General features: G+C 43.9%; 1 protein-coding gene across 1 annotated transcript in view; it reads left to right on the top strand.

The window, feature by feature from the left end:
• LOC141259317 (probable cation-transporting ATPase 13A4) overlaps positions 1-22315 on the top strand; it is a 184094-nt gene that overhangs the window by 35554 nt on the left and 126225 nt on the right. The window contains exons 3-6 of the mRNA XM_073675071.1: positions 7258-7392; positions 13265-13335; positions 13419-13499; positions 13923-13992. Of these exons, the coding sequence (XP_073531172.1) occupies positions 7258-7392; positions 13265-13335; positions 13419-13499; positions 13923-13992 (357 nt within the window). The remainder of the gene's footprint in view (positions 1-7257; positions 7393-13264; positions 13336-13418; positions 13500-13922; positions 13993-22315) is intronic.

Here is a 22315-nt window from a genome sequence, read left to right on the forward strand (position 1 = left end):
CTCCTGGCACACCAGTTCGCCTCCGACTGGGCCAAGGTGGCTTAACCTTCTGTGGGAGAGAGGGGATCCTCTGGTGTCCGACCTCCAGGCTTTCCTCGCGGCTTCCAGAAGGTGCTCGATGAGCCCGGATGAAAATCTTCGACTGACTCCGCCAAGGGAGTCTCTCTGTGGGACAGTATGCCGTGTGTTTCCGCACCCTCGGATCTGAACTTGCCTGGAACAATGAGGGTCTGGTGTGCACCTTTAGGGAGGGCCTTTCCAGATGGATCAAGGATGAGCTTGCCGGTCGTGACACACCTCCCTCTCGGGACGACCTGTGTCATTAGCTACACGGATCGACATCCTTTTCAGGAGCGTTCTAAGTAGGCGACCCGTGAGAGAAGATCCCTGCGCCTCGCACCTACCTTCCAAAGGCCAGTCTCGCAACCAGCATCCCCTCCGGTGTCTTCTCCAGAGTCTATGCAAATAGACCAAGTTAAGGTGGTCAAGTCTTGCCAGGAGGCCCGCCGCGCCGAGGGGAATTCCTTCTACAGTGGCAGTTTAAAGCATCTAATCCGCTCCTGTCCGGTGAGAAGGGGAAACTCCAGTGTCTAGGACCGCTCGGAGAGGTCGTCCTAGACAAAAGTTCTTCCTCTCCGCCCTTGACTCTGTCCGTTTCGGTTATCAATGATAAGACACGCTTCTTCGAGACTGCCTATCTGGATTCCGGAGCCGCTGGGAACCTCATTCAACCGGCCGTTGTGGAACGATGTCAGATTCCTACCATATGTCTGGCTGATCCTTTAGCGGTTTCCTCTGTGAATGGAAATCTTCTCTCTGAAACCATCTTGTTTGTCACTGAGCCTGTAACTCTTCAGGTGGGAATGCTACATTCGGAGAGGATCTCCTTCTACATGCTGTCCGGTCTCTCACATCCCCTCTTGTTTGGCCTGTCTTGGTTACAGAGGCATAAGTCCGTCCTGAATTGGAGCTCGGGTGAGGTGCTCCGTTGGGGTCAGGAATGTCATAAGTCCTGTCTGGTTCCCTTTCATCCTGCACGTCCTCCGTCTACTCCAGTTAACCTACCTGGCCTGCCGGCACCCTAATGGTCATGTGCAGACGTCTTTGATAAAAAGGAGGCAGAGACACTACCACCTCATAAGCCATATGATTGCCCCATCGACCTAATACCTGGTGCTTCACCTCCTCGCGGGCGAATCTACCCCTTGTCGCTGGCCAAGACCCGTGCTATGTCTGAGTACATAGAAGAGAATCTTGCTAGGGGATTTATGCAGAAACCCACCTCTCCGGCTGAAGCAGGATTCTTCTTCATCAAAAATAAAGACGGCTCTCTTCGTCCATGTATCGACTATAGGGGCCTAAACCAGATTACCATCAAAAATAAGTACCCCCTGCCTCTCATCTCCGAGATGTTTGACCGCCTAAAAGGCTTGAAGATCTTCACTAAGCTCGATCTTTGTGGGGCGTACAATCTGGTCCGGATTTGCCAGGGAGATGAGTGGAAGACGGCATTCAACACTCGGTATGGTCACTACGAGTACCGCGTGATGCCCTTCGGTCTCTGTAATGCTCCAGCCATCTTCCAGGAGTTAGTGAACGACATCTTCCGAGATCTCCTGTATTCCTGCGTGATTGTGTACCTAGACGATATCTTGGTGTTCTCCCCTGATCTGCCCTCTCATCGGAGGGATGTTCGTCAGGTACTGCTGAGGCTCCAGAAGAATCTCCTGTATGCAAAGTACGAGAAATGCCTCTTTGAGCAGACCTCCCTACCATTTTTGGGGTATATCATCTCTGAGACTAGCCTGCGGATGGATCCCGAGAAGCCGTCTTAAAGTGGCCCCGACCTGAGGGGTTGAAGGCTATTCAGCGGTTTCTGGGATTCGCTAACTTTTACCGCCTCTTCATTCCTCATTTCTCCTCCCGGACTGCTCCCATCTCTGCTCTCACCCGTAAAGAGGCAAATCCCAGGGAATGGACTTCCGAGGCGGAAAGTGCCGTTGTCTCTCTTAAGCAAGCCTTCTCCTCCGCTCCAGTGCTACATTGTCCAGATTGCAATAAACAGTTCTTCCTGGAGGGTGATGCCTCTTCCTCCGAGGTCGGAGCAGTGCTCACCCAGAAATCCTCGTCAGGGTGAATGGTGACCTGCGGCTTCTTCTCCAAACTTTTTTCTCCGTCCGAGCGCAATTACTCCATAGGAGACCGAGAACTGCTGGCCATCAAATTAGCGCTGGAGGAGTGGCGCTACTTGCTTGAGGGGGCTCTGCACTCAGTGGTCATCTACACTGACCATAAAATCCTCGCTTACTTGCAGACCTCTCAAAGACTAAATCCGTGTCAGGCCAGATGGTATTTGTTATTTGCTCGTTTCAGTTTTACTTTCCATTTACCGCCCGGCAGACAAGAATATTAAAGCTGACGCTCTGTCCCGCTCTTTCCTGTCTACCGACCAAGAGGAGGAGCCTCGACACATCATTGACCCTTCCAAAATAATGACTGTTGCCTGGGCATTGTACTTAGTGCGCGCGCATGCGCTCCCTGCCTCTTAAAGGGGCCGCGCGCACCATCCTAAAGAGTCCCCAGCCGATGGCCAGAGGACTGCCCTTATATAAGGCACCCCCTCCAAAATGGAGGTGCCTGTGCAAGGTTGTTGTTTGTGTGCTAACACTCTCTCCAGCCTTCAGATTCCAGTGCCCGCCAGCCTATCTATCAGCCGTGCCCGCCTGCCTGTCTATCAGCTGTGCCTGCCTGCCTGTCTATCAGCCGTGCTCGCCTGCCTGTCTATCAGCTGTGCCCGCCTGCCTATCTATCAGCTGTGCCCGCCTGCCTATCAGCTATGTCCGCCTGCCTGTATAGCAGCCGTGTCCGCCTGCCTATCAGCCGTGCCCGCCTGCCTGTCTATCAGCCGTTTCTGCCTGCCTGTCTATCAGCCGTACCCACCTGCCTGTCTAGCTGCCGTGCCCGCCTGCTTGTCTACCCCCATCACCTGCCTGTCTACCAGCCGTGCTCATCTGCTGTGCCTGTCGGCTTCGGCCATCAGTCCCGTGGGAGTCACCTGCTCTCACACAAGGTTGGTCCCAGAGTGGCACCTGGTTCACCTTCCTGGTCCCTCCTTGGTTCACAGAGTCGACTAAGCTGCCATGTGGCCATGGTCGGTACGGGTAGGCACTTAGTTACGCCCCTCTGGTCCTTCCTTGTATCACAGCACAGAGGTTCCACCACCCAGATTCGTAACACTCTCATCTTCCTCTTGACAATACCCCATAGATTCTCTATGGGGTTAAGGTCAGGAGAGTTTGCTCGCCAATCAAGCACAGTGATACTGTTGTTTTTAAACCAGGTATTGGTACTTTTGGCAGTGTGGACAGGTGCCATGTCCTGCTGGAGAATGAAATTTCCATCTCCAAAAAGCTTGTCAGCAGAGGGAAGCATGAAGTGCTCTAAAATGTCCTGGTAGACGACTGTGCTGACTTTGGTCTTGATAAAACACAGTGGACATACACCAGCAGATGACATGGCTCCCCAAACCATCACTGATTGGGGAAACTTCACACTAGACCTCAAGCAGCTTGGATTGTGTGCCTCTCCACGCTTCCTCCAGACTCTGGGACCTTGATTTCCAAATGAAAATTGGAACTCTGGGACCTTGTGGAGTGTGTCAATGACTGCCTTCTGGACATCTGTCAAGTCAGCAGTCTTCCCCATGATTGTGGAGCCTACTGAAACAGACCAAGGGACCTTTTTAAATGCTTAGGAAGCCTTTGCAGGTGTTTTTTGTTAATTAGTCTAATTTACTGAGATAATGACTTCTGTGTTTTCATTGGCTGTAAGCCATAATCATCAACATTAACAGAAATAAACACTTGAAATAGGTCACTCTGTTTTTATGACTCTATATAATATATGTGTTTCAATTTTATATTGAAGAACTGAAAGAAATTAACTTTTTGCTGATATTCTAATTTATTGAGATGCAAAGATAATAGTGTATTTCTCTTGGATTAACAAATCTAAATGTCTGGCTTATTAAGAATATAGGCTGTATCGTCACATTGCTCCCCCAAACTTACTTAGCCAGACATGATAGGATCCCAATCATCCTTCTCCACTTATTGGAGACAGTCCATCAGCATGTTTTTAAGCACAGACACGAATGTAAGAGGTCTCACCTTCATCAGAACAAAACTTTGCATCATCCAGTTTCCTCAGAGCAAATCTCTGAGGTCTTCCTTGCAAATAAACTCCACATGCAATTGACGAGAAGAGATTGGTGTCCATTACGTCCACACATGCCGTCCTCAGCATCCTATGGTTCCTGAATTAAATCCGATGAGTGTCGGTGGCCTGGTATTCAATCCGTTGAAGCTGGCACAACTCCTGTAGTTGCCATTTCTTGTTGCTGCTGTATATCCTCTCCAATCCTCCTCCCAAGGCCAGGCTGGTGGGGTTGATTTTGGTAGCATCCGAAACCCGCTGTGTATGCCTCCCCTATGGTCTGCTGGGTTTGTCTACATGTCTCCCTGATTGTGGAGCTCTTTATATGGTGTGTGCCAACACCAGTCTCCTTGCAGCTCCCCCAGATCTGCTGGGTTGAGTAGTATCCCATCGCTGCCACCAATATGTGAAGACACGGAGTCTTCCGTGGGCGTAGCACTACTCAGACAACACAGGGTGAGGGTAAAACAGTGTGGCAATACTTTATTGAACCACAAGGCGGACAATAAACAGTCCCAGCAAGTACCCAAGATGGTGCAAATTACAGAGTCCTCACCCTTCCGCTGGCCCGCCTGGGATAGAACAGCTGTGATTTTGGGGCTTCCAGTGCTGACTACCCCCACCAGTGGCACCCCGCTTTTGGTGGGCCCCCAAAGAGAGGAGGTAACGACAAGCTTAGGAAACTAGCTGAGAGCTGTGAGTTCTGGGGCCAGGTAATCTGTTTGTCCCAACCTGGAGTCTTCAAGACATCTCTGAGGGTTCAGTAATGGTCAAGGAAGCCAATCTGTATTCCTCCAGCTTGGGCCGAAGTCCCCTAAGCTGACATGCTGTAGAATGACACCGAATAAAGGTAGAGACCCCCTTTTTATAGATCACTATTGTCCTTGAAGCCATCATTCACAGGTCAAGGGTCAGGGATGAATGTGGAAAGAGCTCATGACTCATTGTTTGAGCATTTAACCAGCTTGCATAGTTTGTCCTCCATTGCTCGACAACTCAAGCTCGGCAACTCACCAACTCCCTTGGCTTGGTATAATACGTAATGAGCATATTCTCAAACAGTATTGCTCCATTACCCTATCTTGCAAGATTTGCAGACAATGAGTTGCAGTACATTTAACTCAAGTGTCAACATTGAGTATTATTCAAACAATAGTCTGTGTTAATTAACCAAAGAAGAACACAGGTTAAAAAAGTCAACATAAAAATAAAGGTATATTGCTCTTGGCTATCAGAAAGTATGTCTGGCATAATTAAGAAGAAAAGCTGTGTTGTCACAAACGTGTATTACAAAGATTCATAACTTTACATAGGTTGATAAATAATTAAAATTAAAAAATAAAAATTAGCTACATGCATTTAGTTAATATGCATTTCATATTGATCAGCCTCTGTTAACCCTTTTATAGCAGGGTGATTTTTTTCCCCACTGTGGACCTGTGTGAAGTGATCTGTCATCTTTACTGATACCATTTCAGGGTACATATGAAGTTTTAGTCACCTTTTATTGACTTTTTGGGGAGCAGTACAGCGACCAAAAAACAGCAATTCCGATGTTATGATTATTATTTATTATTATAGCACCATTTATTCCATGGTGCTTTACATGTGAAAAGGGGTATATATAGCAAAAACAATTACAATAATCTTGAACAAAACGTGACGGCGACTGGTACAGGAGGAGCGAGGACCCTGCCTGCGAGGGCTCAGTCTACAAGGAATGGGTGAGGATACAGTAGGTGAGGGGTGGGCTGTTCATGGAGCGGTATGGTGGAGCGATGGTTAATGTAGGTTGTAGGCTTGTCGGAAGAGTTGGGTCTTCAGGTTCCTTTTGAAGGTTTCTATGGTCGGCGAGAGTATGATGTGTTGGGGTAAAGAGTTCCAGAGTAGGGTAGATGCACGGGATCAAATCAATTGTATGTGATTGTGGGAAGAGGAGATAAGAGGGGAGTAGAGAAGGAGATCTTGTGAGGATCGAAGGTTGCGTGCAAGTATGTACTGGGAGACTAGGTCAGAGATATATGAAGGAGACAGGTTGTGAATGGCTTTGTATGCCATGGTTAGGGTTTTGAACTGGAGTCTCTGAGCAATGGGGAGCCAGTGAAGAGATTGACAGAGAGGAGAGGTTGGGGAATATTGGGGGGACAGGTGGATTAGTCGGGCAGCAGAGTTTAGGATGGATTGGAGGGGTGTGAGAGTGTTGGAAGGGAGGCCACAGAGCAGGAGGTTGCAGTAGTCAAGGCGGGAGATGATGAGGGCGTGCACTAGTGTTTTTGCTTATTCATGGTTGAGGAATGTACGGATCTGGGAGATATTTTTGAGTTGGAGTCGGCAGGAAGTGGAAAGGGCTTGGATATGTGGTTTGAAGGAGAATTCAGAGTCCAGGGTTACCCCAAGGCAGCGAGCTTGAGGGACTGGGGATAGTATACAGCCATTGACGTTGATAGATAAGTCAGTTGGGGGGGTTGAATGAGATGGCAGAAAGATGATGAATTCTGTTTTGTCCATGTTAAGTTTTAGAAATCTAACAGAGAAGGATGAAATAGCGGACAGACATTGTGGGATAGCGATAGGCACCCGAATGAGCATTCAGGTTATTTACAATCAAAATCAATTAAATGTTGCTATCTGAGATTGACAGGAACATTTACATGGATAAAAACTGATCAGACCTAGCTCCAGTTGTTGATTTTAGGCCACGGCCCCACTATCAGTATTTGGTCAGTATACGGTCAGTATTTTTTTTGCTAAGTATGGAGCCAGTTCAGCTACTGAGCCCGCACCATGCACCTGCACTCGCCATATGACGATCTAAATTTCCATGGAAATTGGCCCTGTGTGGCTGAAATGTCGCATGTCTCTTTTTTGGTGTGTACACTGGTGTCAATAAAACTTTTTTGAAGGATACTACCCTATGGCTTGGATCATTGGATTGTTCTAAATTTCCATAAACATAACATGTATTTCAGATGTCATATTTGTGATGTGTTTTGTACTGGGTGAAATGATTCTTTGAATTAATCTACTGCTGTATTTCTGTAGGATGCTTTCAAAGAACATACATGGAAAAACGTGCTCACAATTCAGCTATCTGCCCCGGAGTACAAGTCTTTCAGTGCTGTGACTCATGATGTGGATTCAGTCGTTAATAAGGCGGTGATTAAACCTAAACTACTGGTAAGACAATTTTTGGAATCCTGTAGCATATAAATTGTCTACATAAAACAATATGTTTTGATTTATCTGACATTGCTGACGCCACTTTTCTTGTGGATGGACAGTTAGACAGTATGGCTTACTTAAGTATTATGGCTGCCCAAGTTCATCCCTTCATTGCAACTATTTTCCTATTGGAGAAGGGCACTTACAGTAGAACAATGAACCATTCCACAAGGGTCATACAGTCATGGCTTAGTTTCAGGAACCTTTGGCCAGGTCAAAAGTGGCCAGTTTTTGCTGCTCCTGTGAGTATACATTTTTTTTAAACAGCCATCTTTTTTAAGTGCTAATTTCTATGGTCTTTACCAAGGCGGAAGAGCTCACAGGGTAATAATACAAAGCAGCCTACAGACATGCCCCAGAGGATCCTGTGAGCCCTTTTGTAAAGACCATAAAGTTTAGCACTAAATGAAAAGGATCATATATCTGGAACCATATGACTGATTTATAAAAAAAAAAAAAGTATACTCAGGGGAGCAGTGCAAATAAAATGAGAGCAACTTTTGATCCGGTGACAGGTCCTGTTTAAAGCGATCCTTCAGTCTAAATGACTACACACAGGACATGTATAGTTAACAAAGTCTGGTTCCTCTGCCCTGGAGCCCCATTGTCTGCTTCACAAATTGGCTACTGCTTTTTCAGATTTTGCTATGGAAAACGCTTTTAGGTTACGCCCCCACTATCAGTATTTTGCCAGTATTCGGTCAGTATTTTTCCTCAACATTTGTAAGCCAAAACCAGGTGAGGAAAAGGTATAATAGAAACAAGACCACCAATTCTGCTTTTTTCACTCACTCCTGGTTTTGGCTTACAAATACTGAGTTAAAATACGGATCAAGTACTGACTGGAATACTGAAAGTGGGACCGTAGCCTAAGAAAGACTAATTCTCTTCCTGTGCTTTGGCTGACCCCTAATAGGACCAGTCAGCCAAAGGTGTCAGTCCTGTCAGATGTCAGTGGAAGGGGCTTTGTAGCCTTCCTTATAGCATTAGCCATAGCAAAGTCTGAGACAGTGGCGGCAATCTTGTGAAGCAGAGGAGGGGGCTCCAGAATAGAGGAATGGCAGTATAAGGACGCCATCTTGTTTAATAGTCAAATCTTCAATTCCTAATGGGGATTTGGTACATGTTTTACTGCAAAATGCTGTAGTGTTTACGAGAAAAACTTAGCTAACTGTAAGTGTGCCAGGGATCTAGGTAACTAGTCCAAGAGGAATGGCCCCCGCTGACTTTTCCCCACTAGCTCAGTAAAAACGACAGATCACCCTGACACACACAGAGGGAGAGACTTGTGAGTTAAGGGAGGATCTGCTTCTTGGACTAGTCAAATTCTCCTTGACCATATTTTCAACTCTGTTAATCTCTGATACGCCACAGCCTTTTAGGGCAGAACATGGATGTTCAGGATGCGGAAGCCGGTCTCTGATTCATGCTTCCTGTGTTCAGACTGCATGAATCAGCTTTAAACTGCAAAATACTAATAAAAGCAATCAGTATTGTGTGGATGATTACCATGTATACTGTTTGCATTGCTTATGGGTTGTTTTTTGGGCTCATATGGGTGTTTGTGATGTAAATTTGTGGGCTTCTGCAGACCTAGAACTGAGCATGTTTCCTAGAATTTGCATTTTCAGTAAATGACGATACATAGAATCCACACCGGTGTTCTCACTGTTCAGGGCCTACGATAAAACTGTGGGGCCAGAATATTATAATTATATTATATCTTTTTCTATAAACAGAATTTCTTGTTTTCAGCTTTGCACTGACCTACAATTAAAGGAATAATAAGTGTGTGAACAGGAACTAGATGATATGTAGGTTAACCCTATTATACATGAGTGATTAGGTGTAACTAAGTATGTGTAAATGTAAAGATCTGCTTCCTAATTTACACATTCATTTGAATATAACCACTTGTAAATAATAAAAGACCACAGGAAAACTCTGCAGCTTGTATTTAACTTGTACAGTCAAGAAAATTTAACCTGTGCTGCCAGTGTTGGACTGGGGTGTCTGGGTCCCACAGGAGGAATTGATCCTCGGGGCCCACTTTACGGCTATATGCAAATACCTGTTAGCCGATATCCCCGTTATAGTGGAGCGTCGACTGTAAAGCACAGGCGGCTCCTGCACATCTTCTGTACACCGCTATAACTGGGATGTACAATTATGGCAGTTTGCATTAAAGGGATTCTTCGGTTAAAACAAGTTATCACCGATCCATCAGCTCCACAGGATCAGTGATCACTTATTGATCGTGTCGGTCCGAACATTATAAAATGCACTTATCGGAAGAATGGGGAAGTTTTACTCCTGTCAGGTCACTTATCCCCATTTTAAAATGCAGCGGCAGGTGGGACGTCTGACCGAAGCCTCATTCATTCTCTTTGGGGCTTCCAGAAAAAACAAGAACAGCTACTGAGGGAATGAATGGATCAGTGGTCAAGTCGCACATGAACCTGTCTAATGGGGATAAAAACTCCACATTCTACCAATCGGTGCGGGTCCCAGCATTCAGACCTCCACTAATCAATAACGTATCACTTTTCCTGTGGATAGGTGATTACTTGTTTTCCCCGGAGAACCCCTGTAAGTGCATCTTGTTCCAAGTATTTAATCACTAATGGAAATAAATAATCTTCTCCTAATTAATATCAGAGAGAACAAATGACCGCCATACAAAACACAATCCACTATACCAACACCAATAGTACCACATACAAGGGAGAAATACTGCCACACCATGACTGGACTACATATTACCACCACATAGTGACCGAATAATACCACATACAAGGGAGAAATATCACCACACCATGACCATACCTGATATTAACAGCATATAGCATCCAAATAATTCCCGATCATTGCTCTCTCCCCACCTCCTCCATCATTGCTCTCCCCCACTTTCTCCATCATTGCTCTCCCCCACCTTCTCCATCATTGTCATATCTCCCCCACCTTCTCCATCATTGTCATATCTCCCCCACCTTCTCCGTCATTGTCATATCTCCTCCATCATTGCCATATCTTTCCCACCACCTCCATTATTGCCATATCGCCCCACCTCCTACATCATTGCCAAATCTCCCCCCACCTCCACCATCATCATTGCCACATGTCCCCCCACCTCCTCCATCATCATTACCATATCTCCCCCCACCTCCTCCATCATCATTGCCATATCTTCCCCACCTCCTTCATCATCATTACCATATCTCCCCCACCTCCTCCATCATCATTGCCATGTCTACCCCATCTCCTCCATCATCATTGTCATATCTCCCCACCTCCTCCATCATCATTGCCATATCTCCCCCCACCTCCTCCATCATCATCAATGCCATATCTCTCCCACCATCATTGCCATATCTCCCCCGACCTCCTCCATCAACATTGCCATATCTCCCCATCTCCTGCATCATCATTGCCATGCCATATCTCCCCCCACAGCCTCCATCATCATTGTCATATCTCCCCCCACCTCCCCATCATCATTGCCAAGCCATATCTCCCCACCTCCTCCATCATCATTGCCATATCTCCCCCCACCTCCTCCATCATCATTGCCATATCTCCCCCCACCTCCTCCATCATCATTGCCATATCTCCCCCACCTCCTCCATCATCATTGCCATATCTCCTCCCACCTCCTCCATCATCACTGCCATATCTCCCCCTACCTCCTCCATCATCATAGCCATATCTCCCCCCACCTCCTCCATCATCATTGCCATATCTCTCCCCACCTCCTCCATCATCATTGCCATATCTCTCCCCGCCTCCTCCATCATCATTGCCATGCCATATCTCCCCCCACCTCCTCCATCATCATTGCCATATCTCGTCCCACCTCCCCCATCATCATCATTGCCATATATCCCCCACCTCCTCCATCATCATTGCCATATCTCCCCCACCTCCTCCATCATAATTGCCATATCTCTCCCTACCTCCTCCATCATCATTGCCATGCCATATCTCCCCCCACCTCCTCCATCATCATTGCCAAGCCATATCTCCCCCCACCTCCTCCATCATTATTGCTCTCCCTCATCCCAGTGTATTAGTTTAAAAAAAAAAACACTTACCTCGCTGCTCATTCCCCCGTAGTATCCTCGTTGCCGGCAACTTTCTCCCTGACGCAGGCCCGCCTTGCATGATAATGTCATCAAGCTACGCGAGCCTGTGTCAGGGATAAAGTGCCGGGCAGGAAACAGAGGACGTATCCCTCTGCTCCACTGCCATTTTCCTCCTGTCAGCAGTGGAGCTGGAGGGATCACTCCCTGCCCGCCGCACACAATGAGGGCAATCTGGTCATGGGCCCCCGAGCCTCGGTATCCGAGAAGCAGTCCAGATTGCCCTCATCAGCCTCACTGCAAGGGCCCCCCTGCACCTCCGGGCCCCGGTGCAGGTGCACCGGCGGCCATGTTAACCAGCGGGCCCCCGTGCGTCTTGCTTGGGGGCAAGCCAAGAACCCGGACCCACCAGAAAATTCTACGATGTCCCTGTGCCCCAGTCCAACCCTGTGTGCTGCACATTTATTGTATGCAATTGCTGCTGATGTTGTTTTTTTATTAAATCAATCCAAAGTTGAAAATGCAACTTCTTATAGGTTTTTTCCCTGCCTGAAATTTTTTCAAAAACAGCAATCATTTATTATACTTACATTGCTAATAATGTATGTTTGCTGCAAGAAGTACACTTTTCTGCAGTTGGCACTGGGTATGCTGCTGTTAGGAGTTTTCATGTTTAGCACCATCAGTAGAGATTGGCAAACTTTTCAAAAGACCCCTGAATTGTGGCAGGATTAGGCTGTTTTCTTTGTTTGACAGTTGTAACACTTTCAGATTTGCCCAATTAAAGGGAATCTGTCACCAGGTTTTTGCTACCTAATCCAAGAGCAGCATAATGTAGAGACAGAGACCCTTTATCCATCAATGTGTCACTTACTGGTCCGCTTACTGTAGTTTTGCTAAAATCACTGATTTATCAGCAGATCATCACTAAAGGACTAGTAATACTGCTACCAGGTAGTCAAACATATTCATGAGCTCTATATGATCCCGTCCCCGCATTTGAATGGCAGCTTTCAGTGTACACTGTGCATAGGCACAAAGCTGCCAATCAGTGGTGTGGGCAGAGTTTTACAGATATCAACATTCAGAGAACTTCTAGATCTGCAGCAGATAAAACAGTGATTTTATCAAAACTGCAGCAAGCAGCCCAGTAAGTGATGCATCGCTGGAATCAGGTTTTCTGCCCCTATATTATGGTTCTCTCAGATGGGATAGAGAAAACCTGGTGACTTATTTGCTTTAGCAGTACAGATACAATAACAGATAGTTACTTTAGAACCACTGCGCCTTGAAATCAGAAAGTCTAGACATATTATACACTGCAACTATGGAGGTATATGAGAAAAACAGGAGAAATACAGCACTCTGCAAATTCTGTAGATGAATAAAATCACTTCTTTATTTTCAAAGAATACTACACACATGAAGCTCACAGTCTGTAGTTACAGGGGGAAGGGCAAAGCTGGACCCACAATGGTTTTTACTGCTCTAGGCCACGTTCACATGTTCAGTATTTGATCAGTTTTTACATCAGAATTTGTAACCAAAACCAGGAGTGGGTGATAAATACAGAAGTGGTGACGTGTTTCTACTATACTTTCCCTCTGATTGTTCCATTCCTGGTTTTGGATTACACATACTGAGGTAAAATACTGACCAAATACTGAACGTGTGAATGTGGCCTTATCCAAAGAATACGTTGGAAAAAATGACTTTTCATCATTCACTATTGTATATTTTTTGACTAGGTACGATACATACGAGTGCAGAAAATCCGGTACATATGGGATGACGATAGGAATCAGTTTACCAAGTCTGGGTATGATTTTGGAAAGTATTTTCCATATAAATGTATTGTTATTGTCATATTAGTATCTTATATTTGAAATATTTATGCTCCAGAATCTTAGAAGATCATTACACGTGTGTATCCATACATGACAATTTTGGGAATGGTTTTTCGAAAGAGGAGCAGGATGTCAGGTAAGCCTTTACACAAGAAAGTCCCGTTACTCAGAAAAGCCCATGTGATACAGAAGCTTTGCGTGTTTGCATTTTTATTCTCTTCTCTATTAGGGTTTCAGGCAAGGTTTTCTGTGTTTTTGACACCAACAGTAGCACAATCTAGCCTCATTGATGTCAATAGGATATATTGCACTATGGGCTCTGTTCACATTAGTGTTGCGTATTTTTGACCTAAAAATGGCTGTATCTCAATAGAGGGGTAATATTTCCAATGGAGAACTGTTGGAGTATTTTTGTATTCTTTCTCTGTGATACGTTTTTGTCCTCTTTTCTTAATAGATATTGTCTATTAAGACCATTTACTGTTTGCATAAAGTGCATTTATTTGAATGTAGCAAGGCTATACAATAAAACACAACCTGAAAATTGGTGTCGTTACAGGAGGCTTATCTGTGGGCCCAACATAATAGATGTTGGAATTGTTCCAATATGGAAATTACTTTTTAAAGAGGTAAGATTATCTTTAATAACCATTAATAAGTGCAGACACTTTCCGAACCTAAACCCATAATTATAGTGGGTGTTTGCATATTCCTCCCAGTCTGTAGCATGCTTAAGCAGTGAAAAATCATCATCTCTTGACAACTTTTATCAGGAACACAGGAGCAAGAATTTAATATATTAGGGTTATTTTAGACAAAAGAATAATTAGATCGATGGGGTGTCATGGGCCGGCTATGTGCCCACGATGCGTTTTTTAAGCGTTTCCGCAGCGGCAAAAACGCTGCAGAAACGCTTAAAAAACGCATGGTAGAAGGCCTGCCATGTTCCCCAATGATAATCCACATGTGCTGTGCACATGCTGTGGAAACTTCCGCTGCGGATTATCATTGCGGAAAAAAACGCAGCACTACCAATTATTTTGCGGAAGCGCTGCGTTTTCGCCGCCATTGACTTGCATTGGATAGCATGGAATCCGCATCACTGGATCTGTACATGCGGAATCCAAGCGTTTCAATGTGCGGATGGTACCCGGGTCTGGAGAGGAGGAGACTCTCCTCCGGACCCGGGTACCATAGAACCTGTAAAAAAAAGAATAAAATAAAAAATAAATACACTGCTCAGAAAAATAAAGGGAACACTTAAACAACAGAATATAACTCCAAGTAAATCAAACTTCTGTGAAATCAAACTGTCCACTTAGGAAGCAACACTGATTGACAATCAATTTCACATGCTGTTGTGCAAATAGAATAGACAATAGATGGAAATTACTTGCAATTATCAAGACACACTCAATAAAGGAGTGTTTCTGCAGGTGGAGACCACAGACCACATCTCAGTACCAATGCTTTCTGGTTGATGTTTTGGTCACTTTTGAATGTTGGTTGTGCTTTCACACTCATGGTAGTATGAGACGGACTCTACAACCCACAGAAGTTGCTCAGGTAGTGCAGCTCATCCAGGATGGCACATCAATGCGAGTTGTGGCAAGAAGGTTTGCTGTGTCTGTCAGCGTAGTGTCCAGAGGCTGGAGGCACTACCAGGAGACAGGCCAGAACACCAGGAGACGTGGAGGGGGCCGTAGGAGGGCAACAACCCAGCAGCAGGACCGCTACCTCTGCCTTTGTGCAAGGAGGAACAGGAGGAGCACTGCCAGAGCCCTGCAAAATGACCTCCAGCAGGCCACAAATGTGCATGTGTCTGCACAAACGGTTAGAAACCGACTCCATGAGGGTGGTATGAGGGCCTGACATCCACAGATGGGGGTTGTGCTTACAGCCCAACATCGTGCAGGACGCTTGGCATTTGCCACAGAACACCAGGATTGGCAAAGTCGCCACTGGCGCCCTGTTCTCTTCACAGATGAAGGCAGGTTCACACAGGAGCACATGTGACAGACGTGACAGAGTCTGGAGACACCGTGGAGAGCTATCTGCTGCCTGCAACATCCTTCAGCATGACCCGTTTGGCAGTGGGTCAGTAATGGTGTGGGGTAGCATTTCTTTGGTGGGCCACACAGCCCTTCATGTGCTCGCCAGAGGTAGCCTGACTGCCATTAGGTACCGAGATGAGATCCTCAGACCCCTTGTGAGACCATATGCTGTTGCGGTTGGCCCTGGGTTCCTCCTAATGCAGGACAATGCCAGACCTTATGTGGCTGGAGTGTGTCAGCTGTTCCTGTAAGATGAAGGCATTGAAGCTATGGACTGGCCTGCCCATTCCCCAGACCTGAATCCGATTGAGAACATCTGGGACATCATGTCTCGCTCCATCCACCAACGTCACCACAGACTGTCCAGGAGTTGGCGGATGCTTTAGTCCAGGTCTGGGAGGAGATCCCACAGGAGACCATCTGCAACCTCATCTGGAGCTTGCCCAGTCATTGTAGGGAAGTCATACAGGCACGTGGAGGCCACACACAATGCTGAGCCTCATTTTGACTTGTTTTAAGGACATTACATCAAAGTTGGATCAGCCTGTAGTGTGTTTTTCCACTTTAATTTTGGGGGTGACTCCAAATCCAGGCCTCCATTCGTTAATAAATTTGATTTCCATTGATGATTTTTGTGTGATTTTGTTGTCAGCACATTCAACTTTGTACAGAACAAAGTATTCAATGAGAATATTTCATTCATTCAGATCCAGGATGTGTTATTTGAGTGTTCCCTTTATTTTTTTGAGCAGTGTATTATATTTACCTTCTTATGGCCCCCGGTGCGCTTGTCTTCACTTGCCGGCAACTCGCGATGGACTGAAGGACCTGCGCTGACGTCATAGTCATGTGACGGCAGGTCCTTCAGTGTAGTGTACCGCGAGCTGCCGGCAGCCAGGACGGAGCGAAGCAAGACTCCGGGGGCCATCAGAAGGTAAGTATAGATTTATTTTTTATTTTTTACCATTCTTTAAGGTCATACTATATAAATCCATGCCTTTTGCATGGATTTATATAGTGTGACCAAGTAGACAAGCACTTTCCAAGTGATGCTAAAATCGCTTGGAAAGCGCTTGTCAACCCGCATGCAGAAATGCATGTGAAGAACGCTTCACATCCGCATATCCCTGGCAGGAAAACGCATGTACAATCCGCATGCTTTTTTTCTGCCAGGGGAGATGCAGAAACGCTCAGGAAAAAATCCAGAGCATTTCTGCATCATGGGCACATAGCCTAAGTGTTTACTCTACCTTAGGGTATATTCTCACAAAGTTTTATGACGTGGATTTAAATGCTGCAAAATCCACATGAAATACAGCTTCAAATATTATTGTAATTTTAATGGATATCATTGGGGAAACATATCTGTAGTGCACATGGCGCTCCTTTATTCATTTGGCACTTTCTCCTTGGAAAAAGAAGCAACATGTCGGTTATTGAAGCATTTTGGCTTGAATCAAAGCTCCACTTTTGGCCACTGACTCAATAAGAGTATGTTCACACAGAACTATTGATTAGGATTTTTCTGTCTGAAAATTTCTGGTCCAAAATATCCTAAAAAATATGCTTATATTTATTTTACATTTTTTGTGCATTTTGATGAACTACAATCTCAGACAGTAATGTAGCACATACCCTTTTTCCATGAGATTCTTTACTCCTCCCCTCCCGCTCCTATATAAAAAGCATCTAGAAGATGCCATAAAAAGGTGCTATGGTAAGAATGTTTATATGATCAAAGTTCACTTCTGTGGTTAAATTATCTCAATAAGAAAAGTTATATTCTTCTTATGATATAGACTAACCGGGACGTTGTCAATCTTATTTAAATGTGGACACTTCTCTCTTGTCACTTGTGTGACAATTTTTATACAATTTAGTGGATTTGTTGTGTACTAGTAGCACTTTTATAGAAATGATATGGACACCTGGTATCATTTTAATTGTTTTTATTTTTCACTAAAGAAAATTCTTACATTAAAAAAATTGGACTGTTTGGCTTCTACAGCCTCAGTGTATCACCCTACATAGTTGGCTGCAGAATGAGTTTACAGTGAATTTCATCTGTGAGCTCATTCTGACAGCAGGGTGTGTAACCTTTGTCTCGCTTCCTCTGAACCACATTTTAAAGAGAACCTGTTAGCAGGATTTATCACTATAAAGTAAAAGTATGACCATAATGGGGCTATTAGACTGATTACATTGATACCTTTGTTGAAGGAATCTGATCAGTTGTTCTTTTTCAATCATGGTGTTAAGTTTTCTTTCGATAATGTCTTCTGTGGATCATGTTGGGCCTGGGGGGTTGGGTCTTCTTCTGCTCTGGCCCCTCTGCCTGGCTCCTGCATCCATTTTGAAATGTCACGCCTTCGCCTCCATCATTGGTTGGGCAGCGCATTACCGTGTTTGCAGTGTGAGATTCCAAGTCTGATTTTCAGGCCTTCAATAAAATGGCATCGGAGTCGAGCTGAGATCTCGATTTTCGATGCTCCGACTCCATTATGAGAACCAACAAAGCTCCAACCGCTATGATAATACATTAAGAAATGAATTGGTATACAATTTTGGATCTAAAATGACAAAGTTGAAACCAGAAGTTTACATACACTATATAAAAAGACACATATGCATGTTTTTCTCAATATCTGACATGAAATCAGAATAAACCTTTCCCGTGTTAAGTCAATTAGGATTACCATAATTTTTAATATTTGCCAAATGCCAGAATAATGAGAGAGAGAGAGAGAGAATGTTTTAAGGCATTTTTATTACTTACTGCAAAGTAAAAAGTTTACATACACTAAGATTACTATGCCTTTAAACAATTTTGGACTGCCAATATGATGATGTCATGTGTTTGGAAGCTTCTGATAGTTTTTTTTGGCAACATCTGAGTTAATTAGAGACACGCCTGTGGATGTATTTTAATGCACACCTGAAACACACTGCTTCTTTGTGCAGCATCTTGGGAAAGTCTAAAGAAATCAGCCAAGATATCAGGAAGAGAATTGTGGACTTGCACAAGTCTAGCTCATCCTTGGGTACAATTTCAAGATACCTGGAAGTGCCTCGTTCATCAGTTAGACCTGTTTTGTCAGGAGGAATGGGCCCAAATTCCGACCAACTATTATGAGAAGCTTGTGGAAGGATATCCCAAACGTTTGATCCAAGTCATTGAGTTTAAGGGCAATGGTACCAAATACTAATGAAATGTATGTAAACTTTTGACTTTGCAGTAAGTAATAAAAATGCCTTAAAATATTCTCTCTCTATCATTATTCTGGCATTTGGCAAATATTAAACATTATGGTAATCCTAATTGACCTAAAACGGGAAAGGTTTATTCTGATTTCATGTCAGATGTTGAGAAAAACATACATACAGTGGGGAATAAAAGTATTTAGTCAGCCACCAATTGTGCAAGTTCTCCCACTTAAAAAGATGAGAGAGGTCTGTAATTGACATCATAGGTAGACCTCAACTATGAAAGACAAAGTGAGAAAACAAATCCTGAAAATCACATTGTCTGATTTGGAAAGGAATTTTTTTCAAATTTTGGTGGAAAATAAGTATTTGGTCAATTACAAAAGTTCATCTCAATACTTTGTTATATATCCTTTGATGGCAATGACTGAGGTCAAATGTTTTCTGTAAGTCTTCACAAGGTTGGCACACACTGTTGCTGGTATGTTGGCTCATTCCTCCACGAAGATCTCCTCTAGAACAGTGATATTTTATGGCTGTTGCTGGGCAACAAGGACTTTCAACTCCCTCCAAAGTTTTTTTTTATAGGGTTTAGATCTGGAGACTGGCTAGGCCACTCCAGGACCTTGAAATGCTTCTTACGAAGCCACTCCTTCGTTGACCTGGCGGTGTGCTTGGGATCATTGTCATGCTGAAAGACCCAGCCACATTTCATCTTCAATGCCCTTGCTGGTGGAAGGAGGTTTTCACTCAAAATCTCACGATACATGGCCCCATTCATTCTTTCATGTACATGGATCATGTACATGGTCCCTTGGCAGAGAAACAGCCCCAAAGCATGATGTTGCCACCCCCATGCTTCACAGTATGTATGGTGTTCTTTGGATGCAACTCAGCATTCTTTCTCCCCCAAACACGACGAGTTGTGTTTGTACCAAACAGTTCTACTTTGGTTTCATCTGACCATATGACATTCTCCCAATACCCTTTTGGATCATCCAAATATTCTCTAGCAAACTTCAGATGGGCCCGGACAAGTAATGACTTAAGCAGGGGGACACGTCTGGCACTGCATGATCTGGGTCCCTGGCGGCATAGTGTGTTACTGATGGTAGCCTGTGTAACGTTGGTCACAGCTCTCTAGGTCCCCCCGTGTGGTTCTGGGATTTTTGCTCACCGTTCTTGAGATCATTTTGACCCCATGGGGTTAGATCTTGTGTAGAGCCCCAGATCGAGGGAGATTATCCGTGGTCTTGTATGTCTTCTTTTTTCTAATTATTGCTCCCACAGTTGATTTCTTCACACCAAGCTGCTTGCCTATTGCAGATTCAGTCTTCCTAGCCTGGTGCAGGGCTACAATTTTGTTTCTGGTGTCCTTCGACAGCTCTTTGCTCTTCACCATAGTGGAGTTTGGAGTGTGACTGTTTTAGATTGCGGACAGGTGTCTTTTATACTGATAACAAGTTCAAACAGATGCCAGTACTATAGGTAATGAGTGGAGGACAGAGGAGCCTCTTAAAGAAGAAGTTACTGGTCTGTGAGAGCCAGAAATGTTGCTTGTTTGTAATTGACCAAATACTTATTTTCCACCAAAATTTGAAAAAAAAATTCTTTCCAAATCAGACAATGTGATTTTCAGGATTTGTTTTCTCATTTTGTCTCTCATAGTTGAGGTCTACCTATGATGTCAATTACAGGCCTCTCATCTTTTTAAGTGGGAGAACTTGCACAATTGGTGGCTGAATAAATACTTTTTTTCCCCACTGTATGTGTCTTTTTATATAGTGTATGTAAACTTCTGGTTTCAACTATAATTATTAAAGATATAGGTTCACATTCTGATTATTCCCTAGTGAAATTTAAAGGGGTATTCCCATCTCCAAGATTCTATCCCAATATGTAGTAGGTGTAATAATAATAATATTAGCAAATACCTCCAACTTGAAATGTAGTATAGATTTTCTGATTCGCTATGTCTCTTTCCTCATGTTCAGGCATTGCAGGACCTTAGGTATCCATGGTTACGACTACTACAGCTAGCTAACTAACTGTCACTATGTCAGTGGTCGTAAGCATGGATACCTAAGGTCCTGCAATGCCTGCACATGAGGAAAGAGGCATAGCGAAACAGAAAAACTATACTACATTTCTAATTGGAGTTATTTGCTAATATTATTATTATTACCTCTACTACATATTAGGATAGGATCTTGGAGATGGGAATACAGCTTTAATGGTTTTATCAAGGAAATTGAAATTGTTTTTTAAAAGGGCTGGTATAAAATACGAAAAGAAGTGATTCTTGTCTGCAGCAAAATCCCCTGTGGTTCCATTCTGATGCTGCCAGTGGTCGGCGCTCATAACAAGTGAACAAATCTGCTGCATACAGGGGATCTGCTCGTTCCCTGTATGCAGCAGAACTGAGCAGGCAAGTGCTGCTTCTAGTCTCCTATGGAGACTATAAAAGCAACAAAAAGTAAAAAAAATTTTTTTTTAAAAAAATAAAAAAATCTAAAAGTTTAAATCACCCCCCTTTTGCCCCATTCAAAATAAAACAATAAAAAAACCCACATACACACATTTGATATCGCTGCGTTCAGAATTGCCCGATCTATCAATATAAAAAAAGGATTAATCCGATCGGTAAACGGTGTAACGAGAAAAAAATTCAAAAGGCCAGAATTACTTTTTTTTTGGTCACTGCAACATTGCAGTAAAATGCAATAACGGGAGCTCAAAACATCAGATCTACCCCAAAATGGTATCAATAAAAACGTCATCTCGGCGCACAAAAAATAAGCCCTCACCCGGCCCCAGATCATAAAAAATGGAGACGCTAGAGGTGTCAGAAAATGGCTACTTTTTTTTTTTTTTTTTTAGCAAATTTTGGTATTTTTTTACCACTTAAATAAAAAAGAACATGTTTGCTGTCTACAAACTCGTAATGACCTGGAGAATAATAATGGCAGGTCAGTTTTAGCATTCAGCGAACGTGGTAAAAAAAAAAAAAAAAAACAACTGCGGTGTTCCACTTTTTTTGCAATTTCACCACACTTGGAATTTTTTTCCCATTTTCCAGTACACGATATGGTAAAACCAGTGTTGGCGTTCAAAAGTACAGCTTCTCCCGCAAAAAAAAAAGCCCTCACACGGCCATATTGACCAAAAAATAAAAAAGTTATGGCTCTGGGAACAAGGGGAGCAAAAAACGAAAATGCAAAAACGGAAAACACTCAGGTCATGAAGGGGTTAATTGTGGCCTCTCCCCAATCTCCGGTCAGTGATTGAATGCTTATACCCCTATCAGGTTACGTTCACACAATGAGTATTTGTGATGTTTTGATATTACAGCATTTCTGCACCTATTGGCTAAGTTAGATTACTTGTGTTTTTTCATTCTGTTGTTGGGTGCATTTTTTTTTTTACATATGTTTTTATTGCAGTTGTTGTCTCTTATTAGTAGGTCATGTTTGAAATTAAGCTGCTTTGTTTTTGATACTTTTTGTCTTTTTAGTGTTCGACAAAACTTTGTTAAGGCTATGTGCCCACGTTGCATTTATGAAGCAGAAAATTTCTGCTGCATAAATGCAAGTCCTCTCCCGGAAAAACGCATGCGGAATTCCGCACGCGTTTATCGCGCATTTTTCGCGCGTTTATCACGCGTTTTCCACATGCGGAATTGCCTTGCGTTTTT

The sequence above is a fragment of the Phyllobates terribilis genome, unplaced genomic scaffold (genome assembly GCF_046119375.1).
Source record: "Phyllobates terribilis strain yellow unplaced genomic scaffold, ASM4611937v1 Scaffold_3__8_contigs__length_932513732, whole genome shotgun sequence".
Classification (NCBI taxonomy): domain Eukaryota; kingdom Metazoa; phylum Chordata; class Amphibia; order Anura; family Dendrobatidae; genus Phyllobates; species Phyllobates terribilis.